We start from the raw sequence: 25373 nt of genomic DNA on the forward strand, positions 1-25373 counted from the left end.
CTATAGAATATGGTCGATTTCTAAAATTATCAAAAAAGGTATAAAATGTATAGGCAAATGTAGAAAAAATATAATGGAACCAATGGAAGGTCTGTTTTTACTGTCAATATAATTATCAATAGAATACGGTTAAATTCTAAAACTATCAAAAAAATTATCAAATTGATAGGCAAATGTAGAAAAAATATTATTAAACCTATGACAGGTCTGCTTTAACTGAATATATAATTCTCTGTAGAATATGGTCGATTTCTAAAATTATAAAAAAAAATATCAAATTTACGGCAAATGTAGAAAAAAATATTATTAAACCAATGACAGGTCTGTTTTTACTGTCAATATAATTATCTATAGAATATGGTCGATTTCCTAAATTGCCAAAAACGTTATCAAATTTATAGGCAAATGTAGAAAAAATAATGTTGAACCAATGACAGGTCTGTTTTTAGTGTCAATATAATTATCTATAGAATATGGTCGATTTCTAAAATTGTCAAAAAAAGTATCAAATTTTAGGCAAATGTAGAAAAAATATTATTAAACTAATGACAGGTCTGTTTTAACTGTCAATATAAATATTTATTGAATATTGTCGATTTCTTAAATTATCAAAAAAGTTATCAAATGTTTAGGCAAATAAAGAAAAAAATATTATGAAACCAGTGACAGGTCTGATTTACTGTCAATATAATTTCCTATAGAATATGGTAGATTTCTATAATTATCAAAAAAAGTATAAAATTTTAGGTAAGTGTAGAAAAACTATTATTAAACCAATGACAGGTCTGTTTTTACTGTCAATATAATTATCTATTGAATATGGGTGATTTCTAAAATTATCAAAAACGTTATCAAATTTATAGGCAAATGTAGACAAAATATTATTAAACTAATGACAGGTCTGTTTTAACTGTCAATATAATTATTTATTGAATATTGTCGATTTCTTAAATTATCAAAAAAGTTATCAAATGTTTAGGCAAATAAAGAAAAAAATATTATGAAACCAGTGACAGGTCTGATTTACTGTCAATATAATTTCCTATAGAATATGGTAGATTTCTATAATTATCAAAAAAAGTATAAAATTTTAGGTAAGTGTAGAAAAACTAATATTAAACCAATGACAGGTCTGTTTTTACTGTCAACATAATTCTCTATGGAATATGGTCGATTTCTAAAATTATCGAAAAAGTGATCAAATGTACAGCGAATGTAGAAAAAAATATTATTGAACCAATGCCAGGTCTGTTTTTACTGTCAATATAATTATCTATTGAATATGGTCGATTTCTAATATTATCAGACACGTTATCAAATTTAATAGGGAAATGTACAAAAAAATATTATTAAACCAATGACAGGTCGGTTTTTACTGTCAATATAACTATCTATAGAATATGGTCGATTTCTAAAATAATAAAAAACCTATCAAATTGATAGGCAAATGTTGAAAAAAATATTATTAAACCAATGCAGTTTTTACTGTCAATAAAATTATCTATAGAATATGGTCGATTTCTCAAATTATCAAACAAAATTCAAATTTTAGGCAAATGTAAAAAAAATATTATTAAACCTATGACAGGTCTGCTTTTACTGTCAATATAATTATCTATAGAACATGGTCGATTTCTAAAATTATCAAAAAAGATATCAAATTTATAGGCAAATGTAGAAAAAATATTATTGAACCAATGACAGGTCTGTTTTTACTGTCAATATATGTATCTATAGAATATGATCGATTTCTAAAATTATCAAAAAAGGTATAAAATGTATTGGCAAATGTAGAAAAAATATAATGGAACCAATGGAAGGTCTGTTTTTACTGTCAATATAATTATCAATTGAATACGGTTAAATTATAAAACTATCAAAAAAGTTATCAAATTTATAGGCAAATGTAGAAAAAATATTATTAAACCAATGACAGGTCTGTTTTTACTGTCAACATAATTCTCTATGGAATATGGTCGATTTCTAAAATTATCAAAAAAGTGATCAAATGTACAGCGAATGTAGAAAAAAATATTATTGAACCAATGACAGGTCTGTTTTTACTGTCAATATTATTATCTATTGAATATGGTCGATTTCTAATATTATCAAACACGTTATCAAATTTATAAGGAAATGTACAAAAAAATATTATTAAACCAATGACAGGTTGGTTTTTACTGTCAATATAACTATCTATAGAATATGGTCGATTTCCAAAATAATAAAAAACCTATCAAATTGATAGGCAAATGTTGAAAAAAATATTATTAAACCAATGCGGTTTTTACTGTCAATAAAATTATCTATAGAATATGGTCGATTTCTCAAATTATCAAACAAAATTCAAATTTAAGGGAAATGTAAAAAAAATACTATTAAACCAATGACAGGCCTGCTTTTACTGTCAATATAATTCTCTATAAAAGATGGTCGATTTCTAAAATTATCAAAAAAGATATCAAATTTACGGCAAATGTAGAAAAAAATATTATTAAACCAATAAAAGGTCTGTTTTTACTGTCAATATAATTATCAATAGACTACGGTTAAATTCTAAAACTATCAAAAAAGTTATCAAATTTATAGGCAAATGTAAAAAAAATATTATTAAACCTATGACAGGTCTGCTTTTACTGTCAATATAATTCTCTATAGAATATGGTCGATTTCTAAAATTATCAAAAAGGTTATCAAATTTATAGGCAAATGTAGAAAAAAATATTATTAAACCAATGGCAGGTCTGATTTTACTGTCAATATAATTATCTATAGAATATGGTCGATTGCTAAAATTATCAAAAACGTTATCAAATTTATAGGCAAATGTAAAAAAAATATTAAACCAATGACATGTCTGTTTTTACTATCAATATTAGTAACTATAGAAGATGGTCGATTTCTAAAATTATCAAAAAAGGTCTCAAATTTATAGGCAAATGTAGAAAAAATATTATTTAACCAATAACAGGTCTGTTTTTACTTTCAATATAATTATCAATTGAATACGGTCGATTTCTGTCAATATAATTATCTATAGAATACGGTCGATTTCCAAAACTATCAAAAAAGTTATCAAATTTATAGGCAAATGTAGAAAAAATATTATCAAACCCATGACAGGTCTGTTTTTACTGTCAATATAATTAGCTATAGAATATGGTCGATTTATAAAATTATCAAGAAAGGTGTCAAATTTAAAGGCAAATGTAGAAAAAATATTATTAAACCAATGACAGGTCTGTTTTTACTGTCAATAAAATTCTCTATTGAATATGGTCGATTTCTAAAATAATCAAAAAAATTATCAAATTTATAGGCAAATGTAGCAAAAATATTATTAAACCAATGACAGGTCTGTTTTCATTGTCAATATAATTTATATAGAATATGGTCGATTTTTAAAATTATAAAAAAAAGTTATCAAATTTACGGCAAATGTAGAAAAAAATTATTATTAAACCAATGACAGGTCTGTTTTCAGTGTCAATATAATTATCTATAGAATATGGTCGATTTCTAAAATTATCAAAAAAGGTATAAAATTTAAGGCAAGTGTAGAAAAAATATTATTTAACCAATGGAAGGTCTGTTTTTTTCTGTCAATATAATTATCTATTGAATATGGTAGATTTCTAACACTAGTAACCCGAATTTAGCTTGAACGGACAAAAACGTGTTAACGCTATTTAAATGAGATTGATTGTCATTTGATAAAGATTGACAAAAATTAAAAAATAATTTCAATTCATTTCAATTTATTTCAATTCATTTTAACGCCAGTCAAATAGATTTCTTTGCGGTAAATCAATTGAAATCAAGTTAGTGGTAATGTACGTCAAACTAATAGGCCACGCCCCCGTTAAACTATTTCAAACTGGCATCAATTCGTTTTAAACATCGTTGAGACCAGAGCTTTGTATAGGTAAATCACTCAAGCAAAACAACTTTGATTGATGTCGTTTATTTTTTTCAAATTTTATCGAATTTAGTTAAATGCGTATATTATAAGTAAAGTCGCATGTTTCACAATTTTTAACAAATGAATGAACAAAACACGTGACATTTAAGAAATTTATATAAAACATTAAAATATTGATGCACGGTTTAAGAAATGTGAAGCGTAGCTTTTACTTGAAAAATCAGAACGTTACGAGATCTACAATTTAATCAACACCAAGTTTTACGATCGAAAATAAGTTTGTTTAAATGTGATCAACTATTAAAAACTCCTAGCTGTATGATATCATTCTCAAAAATTCCAAAAAAATAAAGATTTAGAAAATTCTATTAAAAATCATTGTTTTAAACTTTTCCAAATGATTAGCTATTGAGGCGAAACTAGGGAACCTCTATAATAAAATTAAGACCGTTATTGTGTGTTATCGCGTAAATTTAATTGTCATGCATGTGGAATCAAACAATCGAATTTTTGTTAATATTAGTTTGACAAATGATTTTTAAAAATACGATTGACAGCCTTTGTATAAAAAGAGATCCCGTATGTGGTCCCCTCCTGTTGGGCATACAGTAATCACGTGGTATAGGAACAAGCGCCATATTTGATATTTTCATCTTCAGCATCCGTTCGTACAAAAATTAATTTCTCATATTTATTAGACCATCGATATAAATTGGATATATCAGTAGCCTTTAAAGACAGAGAAACTTATGACTTTCTACAGGTAAGATTTATTAAGTTTATGAAAGCATTATATTGCATGAATCATTATGTTTTGTATCGCCTACTTGCACTGCAGCGATATCAGGTCCGTTCGCCCCTACATGGTATAGAGTCACCGTTCGCCCTACATTTAAAAACATAAAAATATATATGAATATTCACGAAATTGAAGTAGAATGAACTTATTCAGAGTTTTATATGGTGTATATTCTTCAAACTAATTTGAAACATTTTAAAGTTGAAGGCTTGTTACAGCGAAAAACAGTAAATAATCCAGATAATGATGGACTTCTGATACCCTAAAGAAGAAGAAGTATAGAGTACTATAATTCTCATTGATTACTGACTGTTGTGATACTTGTTTTTTGTGGTTTGATATTGAAAACTTTCTTTTTGTTTTTGTTTTTATAAACAAGTCAGCTTGGCCTTGAAATTAAATAAAACTAAAAGCAATGATGTACATTGTACAAACTGTAAATTGTAAAAAAGTATATGCAAAAAAAATAGAAAATAGAAATTGTGAATCCTGGAATATGCAGTGGTGGATCCAGAACTTTTCATAAGGGAGGGGGCGCTGACTGCCATAAGATGGGCCTCTTCAGTCATGCTTCACTCTACAGTGATTTGACCCTATATACATGTATATAAATCATCCATTGTTTTTCCATAAAAGAGTGGCCAGAGTGTCCATGGATCAGCCCATAATATGTCAAAGAGAACAGCAGAAGGTCACCAAATACATACCTGCCAACTTTCACGATTTAGGCGTGTACTACACGGTTTCTAATGCAGCAATAATATCCCCACCTGAAGGCGTCCTTCAGCGTGTCCTAAACAAATATATATACTAGCTAGTTCAGTAACTTCACTGATAATGGACGTCATATATGTATACATACTAAACTCCAAATTACAAAACTGTATACCAGTCAGAAGACTTACTGAAATGAGTGATTTTCTAAATCACTAATTCAAGAAACACTTTTTCCATAAAGGTTGTTAAGAGACATAAAAAAAGATGCATTGTACATTTTGAATTCCAGAATTCTAGTACATGTATATCTATCATTGTCTATGCAAATCTAGGGTAAAATATTAAATAAATTGGTTGTGGCAAAACAAATATTGTTTTGTTGTGCATAAGAATTAGAAACTGACATTGCCTGTTTAGTGGTTTAAATAATGTAATACCGGCTTCACACATCAACGTATAGATCCGACGTACGTCGGCCGAGGTAAAAAAAATCATGCACGCTACCAAAACGCTAGTAATTTTGATGCATTCAACCTGTCAATCATATCTGTATCGTGTGCACAACGAGCTTAAAGCGTGTATTGGGTGTGCGTAAAGCGTACCTTAGCGTTTCTCTTGGTCTTCCTACATTCCCAACTGCAGGTCTGTCTATATGTGAATGTTTGTCAATAAGTCTGTCACATTCGCCCGTCTGTTTACATGTTTACCAGTCCGTCTATGTCCACTGGTTCGTCTACATGTTCACTAGCTTTGAAATAGCTTTCGGTAAGTGCGATTATTTCAGTGATTTGTGTCTATTGTTTTTATGTAAGTGATTATTGTGCACCGTACCCATAATTTTAGGGACGCGAATTGCAACTGATATTTTACAGTTTTTTCTTGCAATGTGTTGTCCTTAAGGTTTGGTTCATTTGGGAGGGTTGGGTTTATGGCCACCGCATTGTTTATGTGCCAATGTCCATTCTAAAGCCAGAAACATGTAGTACAGTGGTTGTTGTTCATAATTCATGTCGGTCAAGTTGTTTTCATAAATTATTTTGTTATCAATAAGGCTGTTTAGTTTAATTTGATTTTTGTTTTTAAATCTTAATGGTCGGGGCATTTAATAGCCGACTAAATAGTAGGTTTTTTTTTCATTTTTGGAGGCCGCTCGGTGGCCTTTAAAGACTTACTACCACGTCATTGTAACTCTGGTTGGTATTTGTATCATTAGTGCTGGACCATGGTTGATCCTATATGCACCTTTGAGGCAGGCGGGATATTTTTGTAGATCTTGTACAGCTCAAACTAATGTGAGTAGTTCCTGTACTTCTATGTCTAGTCCCATGTTGCATGGTTAGAGAGGGTGTAATATCTTCTGTAGGTTTGATGAAGTTTCACCCGTATCGGACTTCTTTTCCTAAATGAAAGCTTTAAGGCGACGAGTATTTTTGTATGCAATGTGCCCTTAACGTGTCTAAAACTTATCTGTAGCGTTTTCAACGCTCATGTAGCGTGTATATTATGTGCGTGAAGTTTACAGGTACATGTATATACGTTTGACAAACGCTTGAGCTGAATGATTTTTTTTTATGTTCCATTAAAATTTTCCTGAAGTAAAAGCGTTCACCAAGCGTATACCTTTGCATTTCGACGTACTTCAAACTTATGGAACGCGTGTTTAAACGCTTGCGTAAAGTTCCTCTGGTGAGCAACTAAGTTACGCATACGATGATACGGACTTTGTTAATTTTCTTTTTTGACTGATTGTTTTACATTGTCATTTCGGGGCCTTTGCCTTTGCCTGTTGTTGAAGGCCGTACGGTGACCCATAGTTTGTATTTCTGTGTTATTTTGGTTTCTTGCAGATAGTTGTCTCATTGACACCAAACCCGATATCTTCTTTTTTTTATATTCAATATCTGATCGCCGACCTGGTTAAGTCTGCTAAAATGCATGCATGATTCATTTTTAGGTTATCAGTCGTAATTAAAGTGGCACATTTAATTCGTTGTTTCATTGCTTGAAGTATCATTTCTTACATCTGCATGGTCAAATGTGTATTTTTTTAAAATAAATTTTAGATTTAGATTTCAGTCACGGTTATTTTTTTCCCCCTTCATATTGAATATCTATACTTATCAGTCGCATTTTAATGACGAAAAGGATTCAGAGGTTATTAAAAAAAGTAAATAATGTTGCTTTAAACAAAGAAAATAACTTTAAATTTGCAATATTAATGAAAATAAATACGGACATAACTTTCATAATTAATTTTAACGTTATTTTCAATAAAAGATTTTTTTAAATCCTCGTTTTTACACCTATTTGAGGCAAGTATTTATGATTATATTTCCATGTCCTTGGTCTATCCTAGACGTAAAATTTCAAAAAGTGCTAATACTTTTTTTAAAGATATTATTTTTTATTGTTCTCGTTCAAAATATTTTATTTTTTCATATTCAATATCTATTTAATTTTATTTTTAATAACCATTTTTTTTAATTAAAGTTGCAATATTTAACTAAAAAAAATAACTGTAATTTAATCATATGCAAGAAAGACTTCCCTTAAATTTCAGTATAAAAAAATAAATAGCTTGCTTTTTACAACATGTACATCTTCACTAAACGTAAAATCTAAAATAAAATGCTACTAAAACTCTTTCTAAAGATTTTATTTTTAATTATTCTCGTTCAGAATATAAATTTAAGCGCATTGTTTACATGAAATCTTATCTCATATCTAAACACAGCTGGTTACATCGTTTGACTAAATAAAATACTACGCATGTAGGTTAATATTAGCAGCTTGTAATCGTGTGCAAGAAAATATTATATCATAATAAATTTCAGATCATACGTAAAATATCTCTATAGCAACTTAAGATGATAATGCATATTCAACAGATTTGTAAGCTATTGCGCATGCATTTGAAAGGTGGTCATAGCTATTGCGCATGTATTTGAAAGGTGGTCATAGAAAGACCAGAAGTGTTCCGACTAACATCCAGTGTTCCGAAAGACTACATCACTCGTCCAATATAAAATAAAAATAAAAATCAAGGCCAATTGACCCTGGGTGTGAACAGGTACTAAAGCGAATGGACTCAGATTTGTCTGCAGCCTCGGTCTGGTAAAAGTTCCTTTGGTCCTGTCAAAAATATTAATGTTGATCTTTACCGGACCAGCATGACCAATCATGTCCTGGGAAAACTGAAAAACTTTTGATAAACTTGTAATTTACAAATATTAGGTCCAATGAAATGTTTTGTTTGTGGGGTTGAATAAATTTATCTATACTTTTGATATTTTGTATTTTAAGTTATATACTTTATTCCAGTCAGTGTATCCCAAACTATGGCCGTGTTCACACCAAACTCCATGTACAGTAAACATGTTTACAATTAGTTTAATGTACTGGACATTGGTTTCACATTAAATTTGTTCACATCTATACACCTTGTTTAATTACCTGTACATTGATTTGTTCACACTTGTAAACTCTATGTCATTTAAATGTTCATTACGTAGAATCGAATGAAAAGTTTTCGGACAACCTTTCTAGCAGTAAGGGAACGACCATTTGACTCTGAATAGGGGGGATGGAAATATTCCAAACAGTAATTGGATAAAGAAAACAATTCTGGTTCTATAGATGATAAAAAATCTTCTGAATCAAGAGTTTCCCCATACATTATAGTGTTAAATGTTAAAGAAAAAAAATTTGATTACCAGCATCAAAAAAACAACCCGTAAAACTTTTGCGCGGAAATAATTCTGACTCAGATAAATAAAACAAATACCCCCCTTTTTTTGAAGTTAAGTGGTTGCTTCTTTATGAAAGCCATTTTGATGATTTGCAGTAGTTTAAAGATACTAAAGATGTCTCGATTACGCATTAGAAAACGTAGGCTGCAACAGCGTGCTTACAGACGAAGAAGAAGGATTGATATATTAGGGATCACTAGATTGCTATCTTTTCTGTTTGTTCAAATGGTACTCTTCTCCAAGAAGTATTTGGCAAAGGGGGGGGGGGGGTAATGTTTTTTGTTGTTGACTTTTTAAGTGTAATTTCACGGATCCGAGATACTGCACAAACAATACATTTACCTCACACTTTTTTAGTAATGCATTTATGAGTGAATCGTTGTTTGAGTAAAGACCAGTGGCAAATATTTCTGTGTAAGTCGAGTTTATTCGGAAATACCTTAATTTTCAAATGAATTATGTGTTCGGCAATGATGCTGCTTTGAGTCTTGATAAGGGCTTAATAAAGCTACGTTAAGTTTTATTTCTAAACAAAACAAAGAAATATACATTGTTTATCAAGTTTAGACAAATATTTCTGTAAAGAACTTTTATTATAATAATTGCTATAAATATCAATTTTATTCAAAAATCGTTTCTTCTTTAAATGTGCACGCCGAAACTAATGTTTTAAATGCCTAGTTTTATGTACACTGAATCTACACAAGGCCTACATCGAGTATCGACTGCATGTAGACAAAACATGATTTACACTACATGTAAACATTGAGTTTTATCAATGGGAACGTAATTTTGTTTAGTTTACGTGTGAGTTACACTTACACAACACCGAGTTTAGGTCAATGGGAACACGGCCTATGTCTGACTGATCAAATGTCAGACAAACCCTAAAACAATTCCGCACAGAGTCAGACTTTCACAATTATCTTGTACCTCATTATAAAAAATACAAGGATGAATACGTATGCTGATTTTATACGAACACCACTTTTTAATATTTTTCATACTGACATTAGTTCAATGTCCTTACAACATGTACAATATTAAAGGTACTTATATAAGGTTCTAATTATTAACATGTAAGTTGTAACAAAAGAAGATGTGGCATGATGGCCAATGAGACAAATGTCCAGAGACCAAAAGCAAAATGACACAGACATTAACAACTATAAGTTATGGTACAGCCTTCAACAACGAGCAAAGCCCATACCGCATAGTCTGCTTTAAAAGGCCCTGATAAAACAATGTAAAATAATATAAACAAGAAATTAACGGCCGTATTTATAACGAAAAACAAATATGTAACACATACAGTTAAACATATGACAATGCCTGAATTACAGGCTCCTGGCGTCACTTGGGACAGGCACATACATAAAATGTCCCAGGGTTAAACATTCATGGTCAATTACAATAATTACATTGTAAATAATGAGTTTCACATCATTTCTATTTTGTTTTTCTGCTGTTAAGTTTGTTTGACTGATTAGGCTTAAATTAAAATATTGTTTGTTTGCAGTTTACCGACCGACCCTTGAAAATCCTCCCGACTGTGAAAATTTTATTGCTTTAAATTTGAAGAATTTTTTTTTTAATACTTCTATTGACGCGATCCCGAACTTTGGGTCCTTTCCGGAAATGATTTAAAGTCTGGGTCAATTACGCATTTCAAGTTCGGTTTTTCTTAGCTTCCCGTCAAGCGTTCATGTGACCATTTAATGATAAAGAACATGGAAATTGTTTACAGGTATCCATGAAGTCACGGAGGAGTACTTTAAGCTGTCGTCTAGTGTCAATTTTAAGACAAATAACAAACAAAAAAGTTTATTAGTTAACTGTTTATACAGATTCAGGCACATGTAATGACTTGTGATGATATCATTGACGATGATGCAGCGGATATTCATAACTGACACGATAACCATTCTGTCTCAAACAAATCGGGTACAGAATCTGTGGAGCCTGATTTTATGGAACCAATTTCAGTGGTTAAATAATTCGACAGCAGCTTGAAGTACAAATGTATGGCATATTGGTTAAAAAGTTTTTTATCTGAAAATGCCTGTTCATTTGATGTTGGTTTTCAGCATGTCCAGTGTTTGTTGTTTTAAAATGTTTTTTTTTCTTCACAAGAAACTTGGTTTAGTGTAACCTACCATCAAATGACCATAGACCATAGGTAAAATATGTCCAGGCAGACATAGGTTACTAGTAGAAAAAGTCCCTAGAATGTTTAAATTTTCGTGTGTACCTACGTTTCCAATAAAAAATGCTACAAGACATAAAACTCAATTGTCACATATTTTACATTGCATTTATAAATGATCTGTATGATAAACTTGGTTGATTTTACTGCCAAATATTCTCCATTTTACAGGCTTTTGTCATCTTTGGTTCATGTCAGATATAAATAATATATAGCAATGCTGGTTGAAGGCATTGTTAATATAATCATCCTGATCAACGGATCACAAAATGAATATGATATAGAATACAACGTCCGTTTATAAAATAGTTTATACACACGTTGATAATTTTGTATGAAACAAACTTTTTTGTAAATGAACCCTGCTCTTCAAGTATAAAGAAACCGAGTAAAGTACGTCGTATGATTTCAAAGCGTTCAACATCGATTTTAAACAAATGCTTTGAAACTCTAAATGCAAGTGTTCATGTCAAACGCTCATGTGATACCAAACAGACTAGACCTTATACGGTAAAGATAAACCAGAGGATTCCGGTAAAAAAAAGTTTTGTGCGGGAAATACAAATATAACAATGTAAAAGATTTTTGGTAGGAACGAAAAAATAAAATAAAATAAAATTTTGCTGGTAAATACAAATAAAAGATTTTCAGGTGGAACGAATTTATAGGAAAAACAGCAAATAAAGTTATGTTTCATATCTTAGAAACTACTTTTTTCTTTAGATTTCAGTTTCTCTCTCACTATTAAACTTTTTTACTTTTATTTGTACATGTACATTGTAGGTCAAGATGTTTGATTTCCACTTTGCACAGCTGAAAGACAAGATACAACAGGCCAAGAGAGTCCAATTGTTTGGTAAGAAAATATAGCTTATAACTCTGAAACCAAAGCATTTAGAGCAAATCTGGGGGAAGGGAAAAATTGTAAATTAGGTCAAGATCTATCAACCCTGAAATTTTCAGGTCATTCGAATAACCTAGTTGGGTTGCTGCATTGAAAAAGGTAATTTTAAGGAAATTTTGCTGTTTTGATTATTATCTTGAATACTTTTATAGATAAAGATAAACTGTTCATGGTATGATTGCCAATGAGACAACTATCCACAAAAGACCAAAATGGCACAAACGTTAACAACTATAGGTCACCGTACAGCCTACAACAATGAACAAAGCCCATACCGCATAGTCAGCTATACCAGGCCCCGATAAGACAATGTAAAACAATTCAAAGCAGAAAGTTAACGGCCTTATTTTTTTACCAATTTTTCGTAAACGTTTCTAATCTTTTACAAAAATCTTCTCCTCTGTAACTACTGGGTCAAATTTAACCAAACTAAGCAACAATCATTATTAGGGGATTTAGTTTTAAAAATGTGTCCGTTGACCCAGCCAACCAATCGAGATGGCCACCATGGATAAAAATAGGACATAAGATTGAAATGTAGATTTTGGCTTATAAATCTGAAACCAAATATTTAGAGCAAATCTGACAGGGTTTAATTGTTTATAAAGTCACTAAGATTGAGAATGTAAATGGGGAATGTCTCAAAGAGACAACAACCGGACCAAATAAAAAAACAACAGCAGAAGGTCACCAACAGGTCTTCAGTGTAGCAAGAAATTCACACACCCAGATACGTCCTTCAGCTTGCCCCTTGTCATCTGACCTTTACCTCATCATGCTCATTTTCATGGTACAGTGGTCAAAGTTAAGTTTTTGAGTTTTGGTCTATTTTTCTAATACTTTATGCATTAGGTCAACTATATTTGGTGTATGGAAATATTTTTTGATCTATATGTCTGTTACACAGGTTTTAATTGACCTTGACCTCATTTTCACGGATTTTTGCTCAGTGTTAAGTTCTTGTGTTTTGGTCTGTTTTTCTGAATTTATAAGCAATAAGTCAACTATATTTGTTGTATTGATGAATTGTTAGCTGAACATGTCAGCCTGGCATGGTTCATCTGACCTTGACCTCATTTTCATGGTTCATTGATCAATGTTTTGTTTTCTTACTTAATGTTGAGTTTATGTGATAGTTGTAATAAAGCTTTATATAAAAAAGAAGATGTGGTATGATTGCCAATAAGTCAACTATCCACAAAAGACCAAAATGACAAAAACATTAACAACTTTATATTTGGTCTATCAACATAATATCTATGATTAGTAAAGAAGGTGAGACATTTCAGCCTGTGCACTCTTGTTTATGATTTCAATAAAAATGAAAAATGTATTGTAATAACCCTTTCCTCCATTGATTTTTTTTTTGGCATACTTGATTCGCATAAGATTTTCAATAAAATTCTGATAATATGCTTTCAAGTATTAATGCATTGTGAAAAAAATGATATTTCATCAAATAAATTTAAGTTGGATATTCTTATGATATTCCTTTTCATATTGGACATGTTGGATACAAATTTTATTTAGTCTACTCCAGACACTTTGTATTCAAATAAGCGTATGCTTATTTCAACATGTTTAATGGATTGAATAGACATGCATCAGATTTTATAACATCATCTGCAATAACTGAAAAAACACTTCAAGTACAACATGTACAAAGTGTTTGTAAATCAAAGGTTATAAAAAAGAAGCAATAATAACTACTCATTATCATTTAAATATTTATTTATAATAAAAATAAGTGTCCATGCATGCACATATTCATGATATAGCACTAATTTAAATGAAAAATATTTGTTTATCAGCTCTGACTATTATCTTAAGTAAGACCAATTTCAAATTTATTATGGTGTAAAAAAGTTCTTGAAAAGAAGTCAAAAAGCATTTGAACTGATGCAAGTTATTACAATCCGAATGTCTTACATATGAACACAAATAAAAAAATACATGTACATGTATACCCCTGTGGAATAAAGCATGTTAATGTTCAATGAATGATTCAATTTAATTCCAAAACAATTTATAATATATTAAGTACCTAGGCTTTTAAATAATTATATGCTATATACATGTATGTACAAAATATAAATACATTTACTATTTGATACAGATTTCAGTCATTGTCAGTGGACTACACAAATGTAATTTAATGCCTGACAAAGTCTATCAGCCTTTTGTCCATTTCTTCATCTGATGTGTCACAGTCTTCAATAGATAGGTCTTTAGCTGCTAAACGTGCTAAAGGAATGGCACTAGTAGGTGAGCTCAATGGTGACATGTTGAAGCTCTCTTCTATAGTTGTGATGTTGAGGGTCTCTTCCACTGTAGTGGTCTCTTCAAATGAATCTTGTTCATTTTGATAAGGCGATGCTGGCCTTGGGGACAAAGACACCAAGTCTTCTGTAGTTTCTATACTTGGTGGTGAACCAATGGGCACATTAAGTTGTAATCTGGAAAAAAAGAGAATTATGAATACAAAGAAAACTGTTGCATTATTTCTTCTTTTGTCTTATGAATGTGAATTAACAATAAATAGCCGTATTTGGCACAACTTTGTGGAATTTTGGATCCTCAATGCTCTTCAACTTTGTACTTGTTTAGGTTCATAAATATTTCTGATTTGAGCGTCACTGATTAGTCTTATGTAGACATAACGCGCATCTGGCGTACTAAATTTAAATCCTGGTACATTTGTCATGTTTCTGTCTATGAAGAAAAAACATAAAACATTTGGTGCACATTGAATAACGCATGAAGTGGGTAATTAAACAGTAAAAAGACCAAATAAAATTATAGTAATTTCTTCTAATTTAATTCTAAATTTAAAACCGTATAACCATGAAAAAACATTGATGATGTGACAGTCACATCATTAAATTATGTCGACTGGCTGATAACAAAATAATGTCAGCCAATCAGAAGACGCCTTACATCCAAAATTAAATTAAACACAGTATTCTACAAAAAATTGGAAAATCATCATTGCATTTAACATGTTTAAGTGGTAAAACTATATTATTTTCAGCTGGATACTAAAATTAAATTCTCAATCTAACTTAAAATTTAAATTTTTGGTTAAGTGCATGTAATTTTTTTCAAAAAATATTCTTAAATTTTCTTCAAATTTTGAATCAAGGGCTTCAATGAGTTTTCTCCATCCAAATCCATACAACCATTTTGCCAATTACAATTAAGTTTTAACTTTATCTAAAGTTCTGAATTGCAAGGCTGTACACAGAAACTGAGAAAGTTGACGGTACTTACTTTTGATCCTTGCGGTCTTTCAGTAGTCTTTTTACAGTTTTACCTTGACTGCCTGCTTTGTCTCTAAAAATAGAGAAGATCATATAATAAATTTTGTTCAATAGAAAAAATGAATAGCTATGGACATGATAGAGGCCAATTGGGAAAATAAACCAGACAACTTGACAATTTGTTAAAGGTAGTAAAATCTGTATAGTGGGACACATGACATATAAGAATGATATTTAGAAAAGTTACTGAAATAAAGTTAATTAATTAATTATATTTAAAATAAGCCTTGTTTTCAACATTACTGGATGACTGGTACATGCGTAGGTAATTTACAAAGATACTTGTTTGAGTAAAGCCTCGTCCTGATAAAATCTGTTGCATTGGCTGATTTAGAATCTTGTAACTTTTGATTTTTTTTACGTATAAATCAATAATGTACTATACTAAATACTTAAATATAAAATAGTTTTAACAAAATTGCTTAAAGCAGTGAGTTGATTAAGGTCCCAAAAAAGTTTGGAAGGTAATTTATATTAGTTGTATGCCTACTTCAGTTGCAAGTACTGCCTTTTGTTTCTTCTTCTGCTGGATATGGCAGCTGCAAGTTTCTTTGTTGATCTTGGAGTCTTTTTTAATTCTGGAAACATATCTTGAATCAGGTGGACTCCAATATTTGTTGAACAGCTGGCAACCTCTCGAATACTTCTCTGCAAAAGTAAATAAATATATGTTTACTAAATATTAATTTAACTGTTGACTTGTTTTTATAAAATATTCCTGTTTATAACACTTCCATGGTACAATATAGTTCATGGTTTTTTTTAATAACACATATATCATATGCCATTGCATAGTTAAGGATATTTGTTTATTCAAATTTTTTTCTTTAGGTGGTCTCACTGGTGATAGGGCTAATAGAAGACACCAGGCAAAGATGATAAACGTAATGAACACTTCATGGAAAAATGAGGAGCCCACAATAAACTTCACTACCAGACCATATGAGGAACCCAGACTTAATGAACCATTGTATGATGGAAGTAAAACCACAATCCTCCAATCAGTGTTGCGCCATTTTGTGACCTTTTGCTCGAACAATGGCATGTCAAAGTCTGCAGTGAGCATGTGTTTGTCAAATGAAAAAAAAGTACTGCCTCAACCAAACAAGCTACCCAAAAGTTACAAAGAAGCGCATGACATGGTGAAACACCTTTTAATACCAACAACAACCTATCATTGTTGTGTCAATGACTGCCAGATATTTAGACTAGATCATTCAGACAATATAAAGTGTTCTGTTTGTGATGAGGATAGGTACTTGACCAACTCACAGAATCCAAGAAAGACGTTTACCTATATGCCCTTAGGTCCTAGACTAGCTAGGTGGTATGGCACAGACAATGTCTGTAAACTTTTGTATTCCAAACAGGAGGTTGCAAATGGAAAACTTGGCGATTTTACAGATGGATCCATATATGAATCTTGGTATGAAGAAGGGGGAGTCTTTGAAAACATGGAGGAATCATTAACTGTTCCATTAGCTTTATTTACAGATGGACTTAACCCGAATAAAAGTATGGCTACCCAAAAGTCAATGTGGCCACTAATTTTGACATGGTTAAATTTGCCTGTAAATGTTAGACAAATTCTTGGCCCAATGATGCTTGTTGGTATTATTCCTGGAACCAAAACAGAAGAACCAAAACATCTTGATCCGTATTTAGAATTAATTGTTGATGAACTATTGACATTATCTGAATGTAAACTTTTTAACACCTACAAAGGAGCACCATGCAAAGTTAAAGTGGCACTATTACAATACCAGTGTGATATACCAGCATTTGGCAAGCTGTTACATGTGTCAAGTCAGGCAGCATTAAGAGGATGCCCATACTGCAGAGAAACTGGGGAATACTGTAAAAACCTTCACAAAGTTGTCCACTTAAGCAACAGATCATTTTTACCAACCAACCATCATCTACGATCAGATACCACAAACTATGCATCAAAGAGGGAAGAATCTTCAACAACTCAGCACATGTATACCAACGAAGAAGAGTATGACCTAAGGAAGCAGTATGATGATCTACCAAACAAAAACCAAAAAAACAATATGCAAAAAAGAACGGGTTTGAAAGGTACATACAGCTTCATGAAACTACCATATCACAATAGATCAGAACAGATGCAACCAGATGGAATGCACACAATTGCTGATGTAATTGGTAATGTTTTGGATACAATTACTGGAAAAGATGATTCCAAGAAAGTAAGGCTATGCGAACAAGAATTTGATCGTTTTAAAGACACGTGGGTGAAAGAAAATACAGATGTGACGGAAGAGTCAACAGACGGTTCCAGCAATGAAGTAGTGGGTCAGAAAAGAAAATCAGTTACTCCGAATAATGTGCAGCACAAAAAGAAAAAGAGTAATAATGTTGAACAATGTGTATTACCACCTGCCCCTTGGAGGTTAGACTGTACAGCTCTAGCACTTGCAGATAAGAGAGCCAAAAGTTTGCAATACCCACCTGGTTTTGACTACCACCCAGATAAACATTTCTCCAAGCCATGGACACTTAGAACTATGCATGGGAAACTTCAGGTATGTTGTAATAATATAGAATGTGTGGTTCCAGTTACATAAATTACATTATGTTTATAGCATTTTATTAACTATGTGACGGTACCCAAATTGCACCTATTTTTGACAGTTTTTTCAACTAAGTTTTTTTATGATCAAGACAAATATTTCCATTTTGTGTTTATTTTGTAGTTGTATCCTTCTTTATTATACATGTTATATAGGTACACCAATTTGATTTTCAATTCATATATATATTACCCAAATTGCATCTCTGCTTAAATTTGCGTCCTCAAAAGTGGAATAACAAAACTTTTGTCTATTTTTTTTCAAATGTTTTGAACAATTGGATATTTGTCCATGCGTAATCTTCTAACTGTTTCACCATTTTTATACGCCTGTCTTTTAGACGGGACTTATATGTCCATGAAACTTTGATGAATTGATTATATCTATTGATGTAAGCTCCCTTTCAACTTTTATAAATTTCAGATTTTAAGTTTTGGATTTATGGGGCTTTATTCATTAAAAAGGGGATAATCAACACTTCGGACAATAACTCAAAAAGGCTTTCGCCATTTGTCCATAAAACTTTGGTTAATTGTATATATCTATTGATGTACAAGCTCCATTTCAATTTTTATAAAGTTCAGATTTTACATTTCTGTGTTATGAATTTTTATGCTTAATAAAGAGAGGATTTTCCAATTTTGGGACAATTCACAAAATTTTATGCAACTTTGATAAATTGTTTATATCTATTGACATAAGCTCCCTTTCCATTTTTATAAATTTGAGATTTTTCGTTTTCTTAAATAATAAATTTTCATACTTAAAAAACGGGGATTTTATGAAACTTTGGTGAATATATTAATGTAACATCTCTTTTGAGTTGTATTTATATTTCTAGTTGATCATATAAATTCATTTAAAGCATAAAAGACAAATTAAAAGAGCAACGGGCGTATCATGCGCTAAACCACAGCCCTTTATTTAATTTAGAATTAATTTATGGTGTTATCATGGTAATGAGAGTCAATGAGACAAATATATGTGTCATCATGATCATACTGGTACTCAACTTACGTGTGAGCCAGTTGTAAATATACCATGTATACTGTATTCTACTGTCTAAAGTTGCAAAAATTGTGTCAATCTTTAATTCTATAGTTACAACTTAGAATCAACATGTCATCTTTCATACATTTCATATGTAAACATTTATATTAATATGTATTTCTTTCAGTTTGTCACAAGTAATGCTGCTGCATGGTGTTTGCATGGTTTGTTGGGACCAAAACAAGAGCGTACATTGCTGAAGTTGTTTGACGTATTGAAAAAGCTTACAAAAGAAGAATACAAAGTTGCTGATTTAGAACAGTTACAGGAAGAAACCCATGAAGCTCTTGCTTTGATTGAAAGAGATTTCCCATTATCCTTACAAGTAAGCTGTCTTTGTCCTACCATAAACATGAAACAAACATGAAAAAAGAAAAAAATGAGAATTTGCTTTTGACCATTCTCAATTTTATTATATAACTCATATAAGTTTGAATTTTGGTGACGTTACTCATTTATGTTAGAGTTTTGTTCTTCACAAGTTAAAAAAAATTAGGCAATCGTTCTTTGAATGTTTGATGATGGTTTGCCCAACCAAACATATGAATCTTATTTCAATGCTTATTACTATAAAATTTGATTCAAGGACAAATTTAGAAGGTAACATATATAAAGGTTGAGGATGAACATTGATGCGGCCACTTTCATTTTTGACAAAACACATCTGAAAAATTACATTTTTCAGCATATTTGGTAGATTTTTGATATTTCAGCTTGAATTGGTGCGTTTTTTATGACTGATTCAGTTAAAATCTTCACATCAACTAATTGATTCAATTGAAATAGACACTTAAGTGTTATAAGTGGTCAAAATCTTTCGTCAGATGAACCTGAAATTTGAAGCCAAAATCTGTCCTTACTGGACCTACTCTTTGGATTCAGGGTTTTCAACATTTCCTACAAAATGCAACATGAACTTGTGTTGTCAACATACACTACCAATACCTTGGATAAGAGTAAAGATTAACTTAAATCTACATGTACAAGTGTGCCATTATTCTTTATATAGTACATTGTATGTCGCTATATTTAAAAGGATATTGATAACAATTCAAATATCTATTCCTGCAAATATATAAAAACTGTTTTTTTAATGTTCCTTTATATTATTTTTAATAGACCATAACCATGCATCTTCTACATCATATTCCGGAGGGATTTCCCAGATACGGTCCATTGTATGGAAGGTGGCTTTTTCCTTATGAGAGGGTTAACTGTTGGATTACAAGACAAGTACTCAACAAACACAGAATTGAATCTACAGTCATGGAAACATATGCAGTAAGTACTCAATCATGACATTTACAGGATTTTTTATTCACCAACTAAGTTTTATTGAAATTTTATTTGTGTTCTCATGAAAAGTAATTTTTGTCTGTCTTTAAGTTTTGCATTTAAATAAAAATAAAACTATTAAAAGAACTGTAGTGAAATATCAATTGAAAAGAACGGTGTTATGTTTCATAAAAGTGTTGGGAATTCTTGGTCCTTGATGCTCTTTACTTTATACAATATTTGGCCCTCAAGGTGGTACCCAACACTTTCACCCAAATTAATTTGGCTCGTTTAATTTTCATAAAATTTTGTCAAAGTATTTACATTGACCCTTTAACAAAAATATAAAAATTGCAAACATTTTGAACCAAGCGTTTTGTCAGAAAAATTACACTGGTTATATACATTTGTAGCAGTTTGACAAATTCAATTTTGATCATTGAGAAGCTTATATTCCTTTTACAACACAACGTAATTAAAACATTTAGCCGACTTTACAAAGTTATCTCCTTGTAGTGTTAGGTATCACCTTAAAGATTTTTTGATTTGAGCTTTACTGATGAGTCTTTTGTAGACAAAAAGCGTGTCTGGTGTAATTATCAAATTTTAATCCTGGTATTTTTGTCAGATGAGTTTATAATATGTAATATTGATATTTTTGTCATTTTTTTTATATTTATATGAATTTATATACGTTGTTGTAGACACTAAAATTTTGTTTTCTTTACATGCCAGAAAAGGTGATGTTAAATTCATCTCAATGAGTATACGAATCAAATTCAATCAAAAAGATAAAATTAAAAAATACTTTTTATATTAACTAATCCAAAATTTACTGAAACTGGTTACTGTGGATTCATTATTATTCGTTGGATACCATTTTTTGTGGTTTTCATGGGTACGGATAAACCACCATTTCAAATGTACCATGAATCATATTTTAACGCTTTGTATACAGAGATTTGTCAAAACCACGACATCAAATCTCCACGAATATGCAAGTTTTCAGTAGCCCAATCAAATTAAATACCAGATGTTAATAGAACATTTTGTTTTAATTTTCAGATATATGACTGGTGTGTATTTATGCTCATGTCAGACATTGTTGATACAGATGATTTAACACTTGGTAAATTTGAAGACATTTGCAACTTAAATGAGCCCAAAAAGGAAACCATGAAGAAGACCCAAACATTATTAGAGGAAAAGGTACTAGATGACATGTCTGAGGTTTATGACTTTGCATTAACTTCAAGAATGAACAAACAAGGGTTAGCTTTGAAGAGTGTAGAGAAAAAAGTAAATGGAAAAACCAGTCGAGTTTCCAGCAATAAACAGTCACCATCACATGTTTACTTTGTCAGGAATTTAAAAGACCAGCATCCCTGTGTGAGGGAAGAAGATGATATGGTCTTTGGTCGTGTGAAATCCATTTTCGAACATGATTGGCGTGGTAAAATGTACACTTGGGTACTACTTGATTTGTTCAGTGATGTTGCATATACAGATGGGTTTTGGAACGTTTCAGAACGAGTGAGTTGTTGCAAGCCCTTCCTCTTAGATGATATAAGTGAACCACAAGTTATAGGAAGAGACAATGATAGATTGTTTTTCATTGGTGTTGATGTGAAATTATGTTCTAATGAATTGTAGACTAAGAATACAGATACAATCTGGTCTGTTTATAATTATATGTCCATCATCATGACCATAATCTACAGATTGGTTATCTGTCTCTAATTATCTTGTTTTTAAACTAGGTCATGTGAGTTAACATCAAAGGAGGTAAAACATCAATGTGCAAACAGAAGTCTTGACATTTAGGTCCACAATGGTGGTATACTCCAATCATGCATTGACTTAGACAAATAATTGTAAAAGTACATTGCCTTTATGTACATGGTTAATATTCTAGTTATGAAAAGATTTTCTTTAAATTATGTTAATTGTTTTTGCTGGAGTGACCAATATGCTGGAAAGATCTTTTCTATTATAATTATTATCATAACTTATTTTGGGAAAACTTTGTTTTATCAACTATTCAAGACAAGGATGTTTTTAAAAGTAATGGCTAACAACCTACCCTATTGTTAAACTTAGGGCTATGAGAAAATAACTAATTAAAATAGATTAGCACTCAATCCAAAAATGATTTTATTGTACTTGTAAAAAGTTTAAAGGAACATTGTTTTTTTTAATTTCAATACTATTTAGTTTGACAAACATTTGGAAATGTGAACTTTATTATTTATTTTTATTCATCAACTTTAAATTTTGGACTAAAAACATGTAAAATAAAAAAAATCTTTTTGACTCTTTATCTGTATACTATATATGTATTTCTGTACAACTGAATTTGTATATTTTGCCTAATATTACTAAATGTATAGTTTGTATATATAGGTAACACCAACTTATGTTATTAAATTTGATACTCAGTGAATATTATGTAATTGTAATAAAAATGCAAATGATGCATGAGGGTCTTAGTGAGCTTTACAGAATAGATAATACAGAATTTTTTTCAAAATATATAAAGTAAAGAGAATAAGAAGGTGTACAAGCATAAAGTACCTGTGGAAATAATATTAATGGTATACAAGACTGATTACAGACATGAAGAACTTTAAAGATTTATTTCAATACAGAAAGAAAATTTGTAATAGTGAAGATATTTTATTCCAAAAATTACTTCTCTGCTCATGCAATTTTGGGGTTCGTTTCAGTCTTGATTAATATTTCAGAAACTAAATATTAAAAATACAAATAACAAATGTCTGGCAACCAGTTGCTCCATTTAGTACCACATAATATTTTCATTTAGTAGCTTGTATATCAACGATTCAAATTACATGTATTAAGTCAAGTTGTTTTGTAACTTTCATATCTTTATTGTTTATATGCGTATAGATGTTCTAGATAATTACAGTTTTACTGTTTTTATTAGCTCGCCTGGCCTAAAAGGCCATGTGAGCTTTTCTCATCACTTGGCGTCCGTCGTCGTCTGTCGTCGTTAACAATTTTTCAAACATCTTCTCCTCTGAAACTACTGAATGGATTTGAATGAAACTTAGCATGATTGTTCCTTAGATTATACTACACAAAGTGTGTGCTTCGATTTTTGATCCGTCAAAAAACATGGCCGCCGTTACTTAAAATAGAACATAGGGGTCAAATGCAGTTTTTGGCTTATATCTCAAAAACAAAAGCATTTGGAGCAAATCTGACAGGGGATACAAATGTTTATTAGGTCAAGATCTATCAGCCCTGAAATTTTCAGATGAATCAAACAAACAGTTGTTGGGTTGCTGCCACTTAATTGGTAATTTTAAGGAAATTTTTATCTTGAATATTATTATAGATAAAGATAAACTGTAAACAGCAAAAATGATCAGCAAAGTAAGATCTTCAAATAAGTTAATATGACCAAAATTGTCAATTGACCCCTTAAGGGGTTATTGTCCTTTAATGACAATTTTTCACAATTTGTTCATCATATTTGCTAACTTTAAAAAATCTTCTCCTCTAAAAGTACTCAACCAAATTCAACCAAACTTCAACTGAACGATCAGTAGGGTGTATAAAATAAAGTTTGTGTTTTATTTTCTATTTCGTCTAAAAACATGGTTGTCATGGCTAAAAATAGAACACGGGGTAAAATGCAGTTTTTGGCTTATATCTCAAAAACTCCAGCATTTAGAGCAAATAAGACAAGAAGTTAAAGTATTTATTAGGTCAAGGTCTACCTGTCCTGAAATTTTCAGCCGAATTTGGTAACTGGTTTTTCAGGTATAATGCCCCTGATATTTGTAATATTGAAGAATTGTTAGCTGTACATGTCTGCCTGGCATGGTTCAATATGTTCAATAAGGCATTGTTTACCAGGTGAGCGATTCAGGCTCTTGAGAGCCTCTTGTTCAAAATGACATGTCTTTCATAAAACTGTATTATAATATTAATGTTATAGTATAATATACATACATATATATGTAAAATAAATTTATTCTATGCAGATTTACTGTCATCTTTAATATCCCTTCATCAAGGATCCAGTAGTCTTAGATTTTGATAATACCCAAACAATATTGGCTACAAAATCGGTGTTTCTCATTGACATGCTATTTCCTGTGTATTTTGGTATCAAATTTGCATCATTTACAGAATGTTTAAGATTGTGATTAGGTCTGTTTAATAGATATTCTTATGGTTGTAATTTGTCTCATTTCTGAGTCCCATTCTATTGAAATAGATTATTATATCCTGCCCTATTGGATGCATGAAGAATTGCCCATGTACATATAGGTCTGTCCGAAAGTTAGTCTTCAGTTTACTTTAACCAAATGTTATACAACTTATAATTAATGGTATTTACCAGTACCACAAAACACTTTGAATTTTAGTGGTGTCACTGAAACCGTTCTAGAGTTATGACCCTTTCAAATAAGAAAAGTGCAAAAAAAACAAAATATCTCTTTTACTTCAGTTTACCACAATCTCAAACACTCTGAAACTTGTACACAATTCTTATACCACACAATACCGATCAAGTGTTAATTTCAGTGGTGTCACTTTAACTGTTCTAGAGTAAAACCATTTACAAGAGGAAAAAAGGCTTTATTGTTCGTGTCTGTTCCCTAACTAAATAGTTATATGAAGATGTAGTGTGAGTGCCAATGAGACAACTCTCCATCCAAGTAATAATTTATAAAGTAAACCATTATAAGTCAATGCACGGTCTCGTTCAAATGTATTGAAGCTTATATACAATGCATATTACCACAAAATATGCATCATGTTTGGTGGTGTCACTTTTACTGTTCTAGAGTTATGCCACTTT

At 30.8% G+C, this 25373-nt stretch overlaps 2 protein-coding genes across 3 annotated transcripts; one reads left to right on the plus strand and one right to left on the minus strand.

Annotated features, from left to right (window-relative positions):
• Nucleotides 1-4514: 4514 nt before the first annotated feature.
• On the plus strand, nt 4515-22519 carry LOC143051896 (uncharacterized). 2 transcript variants are annotated; one of them, XM_076224890.1, is made up of 6 exons: nt 4515-4685; nt 12177-12249; nt 16449-18163; nt 19389-19586; nt 20381-20542; nt 21602-22519. In XM_076224890.1, the coding sequence occupies exons 2-6, from the start codon at nt 12183-12185 to the stop codon at nt 22187-22189; spliced, it is 2730 nt and encodes a 909-aa protein (XP_076081005.1). In that variant the 5' UTR covers nt 4515-4685; nt 12177-12182; the 3' UTR covers nt 22190-22519. The 2 variants fall into 2 exon arrangements, with proteins under 2 accessions (XP_076081005.1, XP_076081006.1); XM_076224891.1 differs by lacking the exon at nt 4515-4685 and adding an exon at nt 10478-11209.
• LOC143051897 (uncharacterized) lies at nt 14053-16265 on the minus strand. Its single transcript, XM_076224892.1, has 3 exons — nt 16108-16265; nt 15568-15630; nt 14053-14753 (listed from the first exon to the last, which is right to left on the minus strand). Exons 1-3 carry the CDS (start codon nt 16203-16205, stop codon nt 14450-14452), a joined length of 465 nt encoding a protein of 154 aa, XP_076081007.1. The 5' UTR covers nt 16206-16265; the 3' UTR covers nt 14053-14449.
• Nucleotides 22520-25373: the final 2854 nt, after the last annotated feature.

This window comes from Mytilus galloprovincialis, chromosome 11 (assembly GCF_965363235.1).
Source record: "Mytilus galloprovincialis chromosome 11, xbMytGall1.hap1.1, whole genome shotgun sequence".
NCBI classification, from domain to species: domain Eukaryota; kingdom Metazoa; phylum Mollusca; class Bivalvia; order Mytilida; family Mytilidae; genus Mytilus; species Mytilus galloprovincialis.

Excerpts from the sequence above, each read along its gene's own strand:
- LOC143051896 (XM_076224890.1), top strand. The coding sequence starts at position 12,183 with ATGTTTGATTTCCACTTTGCACAGCTGAAAGACAAGATACAACAGGCC. Across the intron at positions 18,164-19,388 it reads CTATGCATGGGAAACTTCAG|TTTGTCACAAGTAATGCTGC; the intron begins GTATGTTGTAAT and ends TATTTCTTTCAG. Across the intron at positions 20,543-21,601 it reads CAGTCATGGAAACATATGCA|ATATATGACTGGTGTGTATT; the intron begins GTAAGTACTCAA and ends TTTAATTTTCAG.
- LOC143051897 (XM_076224892.1), bottom strand. The coding sequence starts at position 16,205 with ATGTTTCCAGAATTAAAAAAGACTCCAAGATCAACAAAGAAACTTGCA. Across the intron at positions 15,631-16,107 it reads AGGCAGTACTTGCAACTGAA|AGACAAAGCAGGCAGTCAAG; the intron begins GTAGGCATACAA and ends CTCTATTTTTAG. Across the intron at positions 14,754-15,567 it reads AAAGACCGCAAGGATCAAAA|ATTACAACTTAATGTGCCCA; the intron begins GTAAGTACCGTC and ends CTTTTTTTCCAG.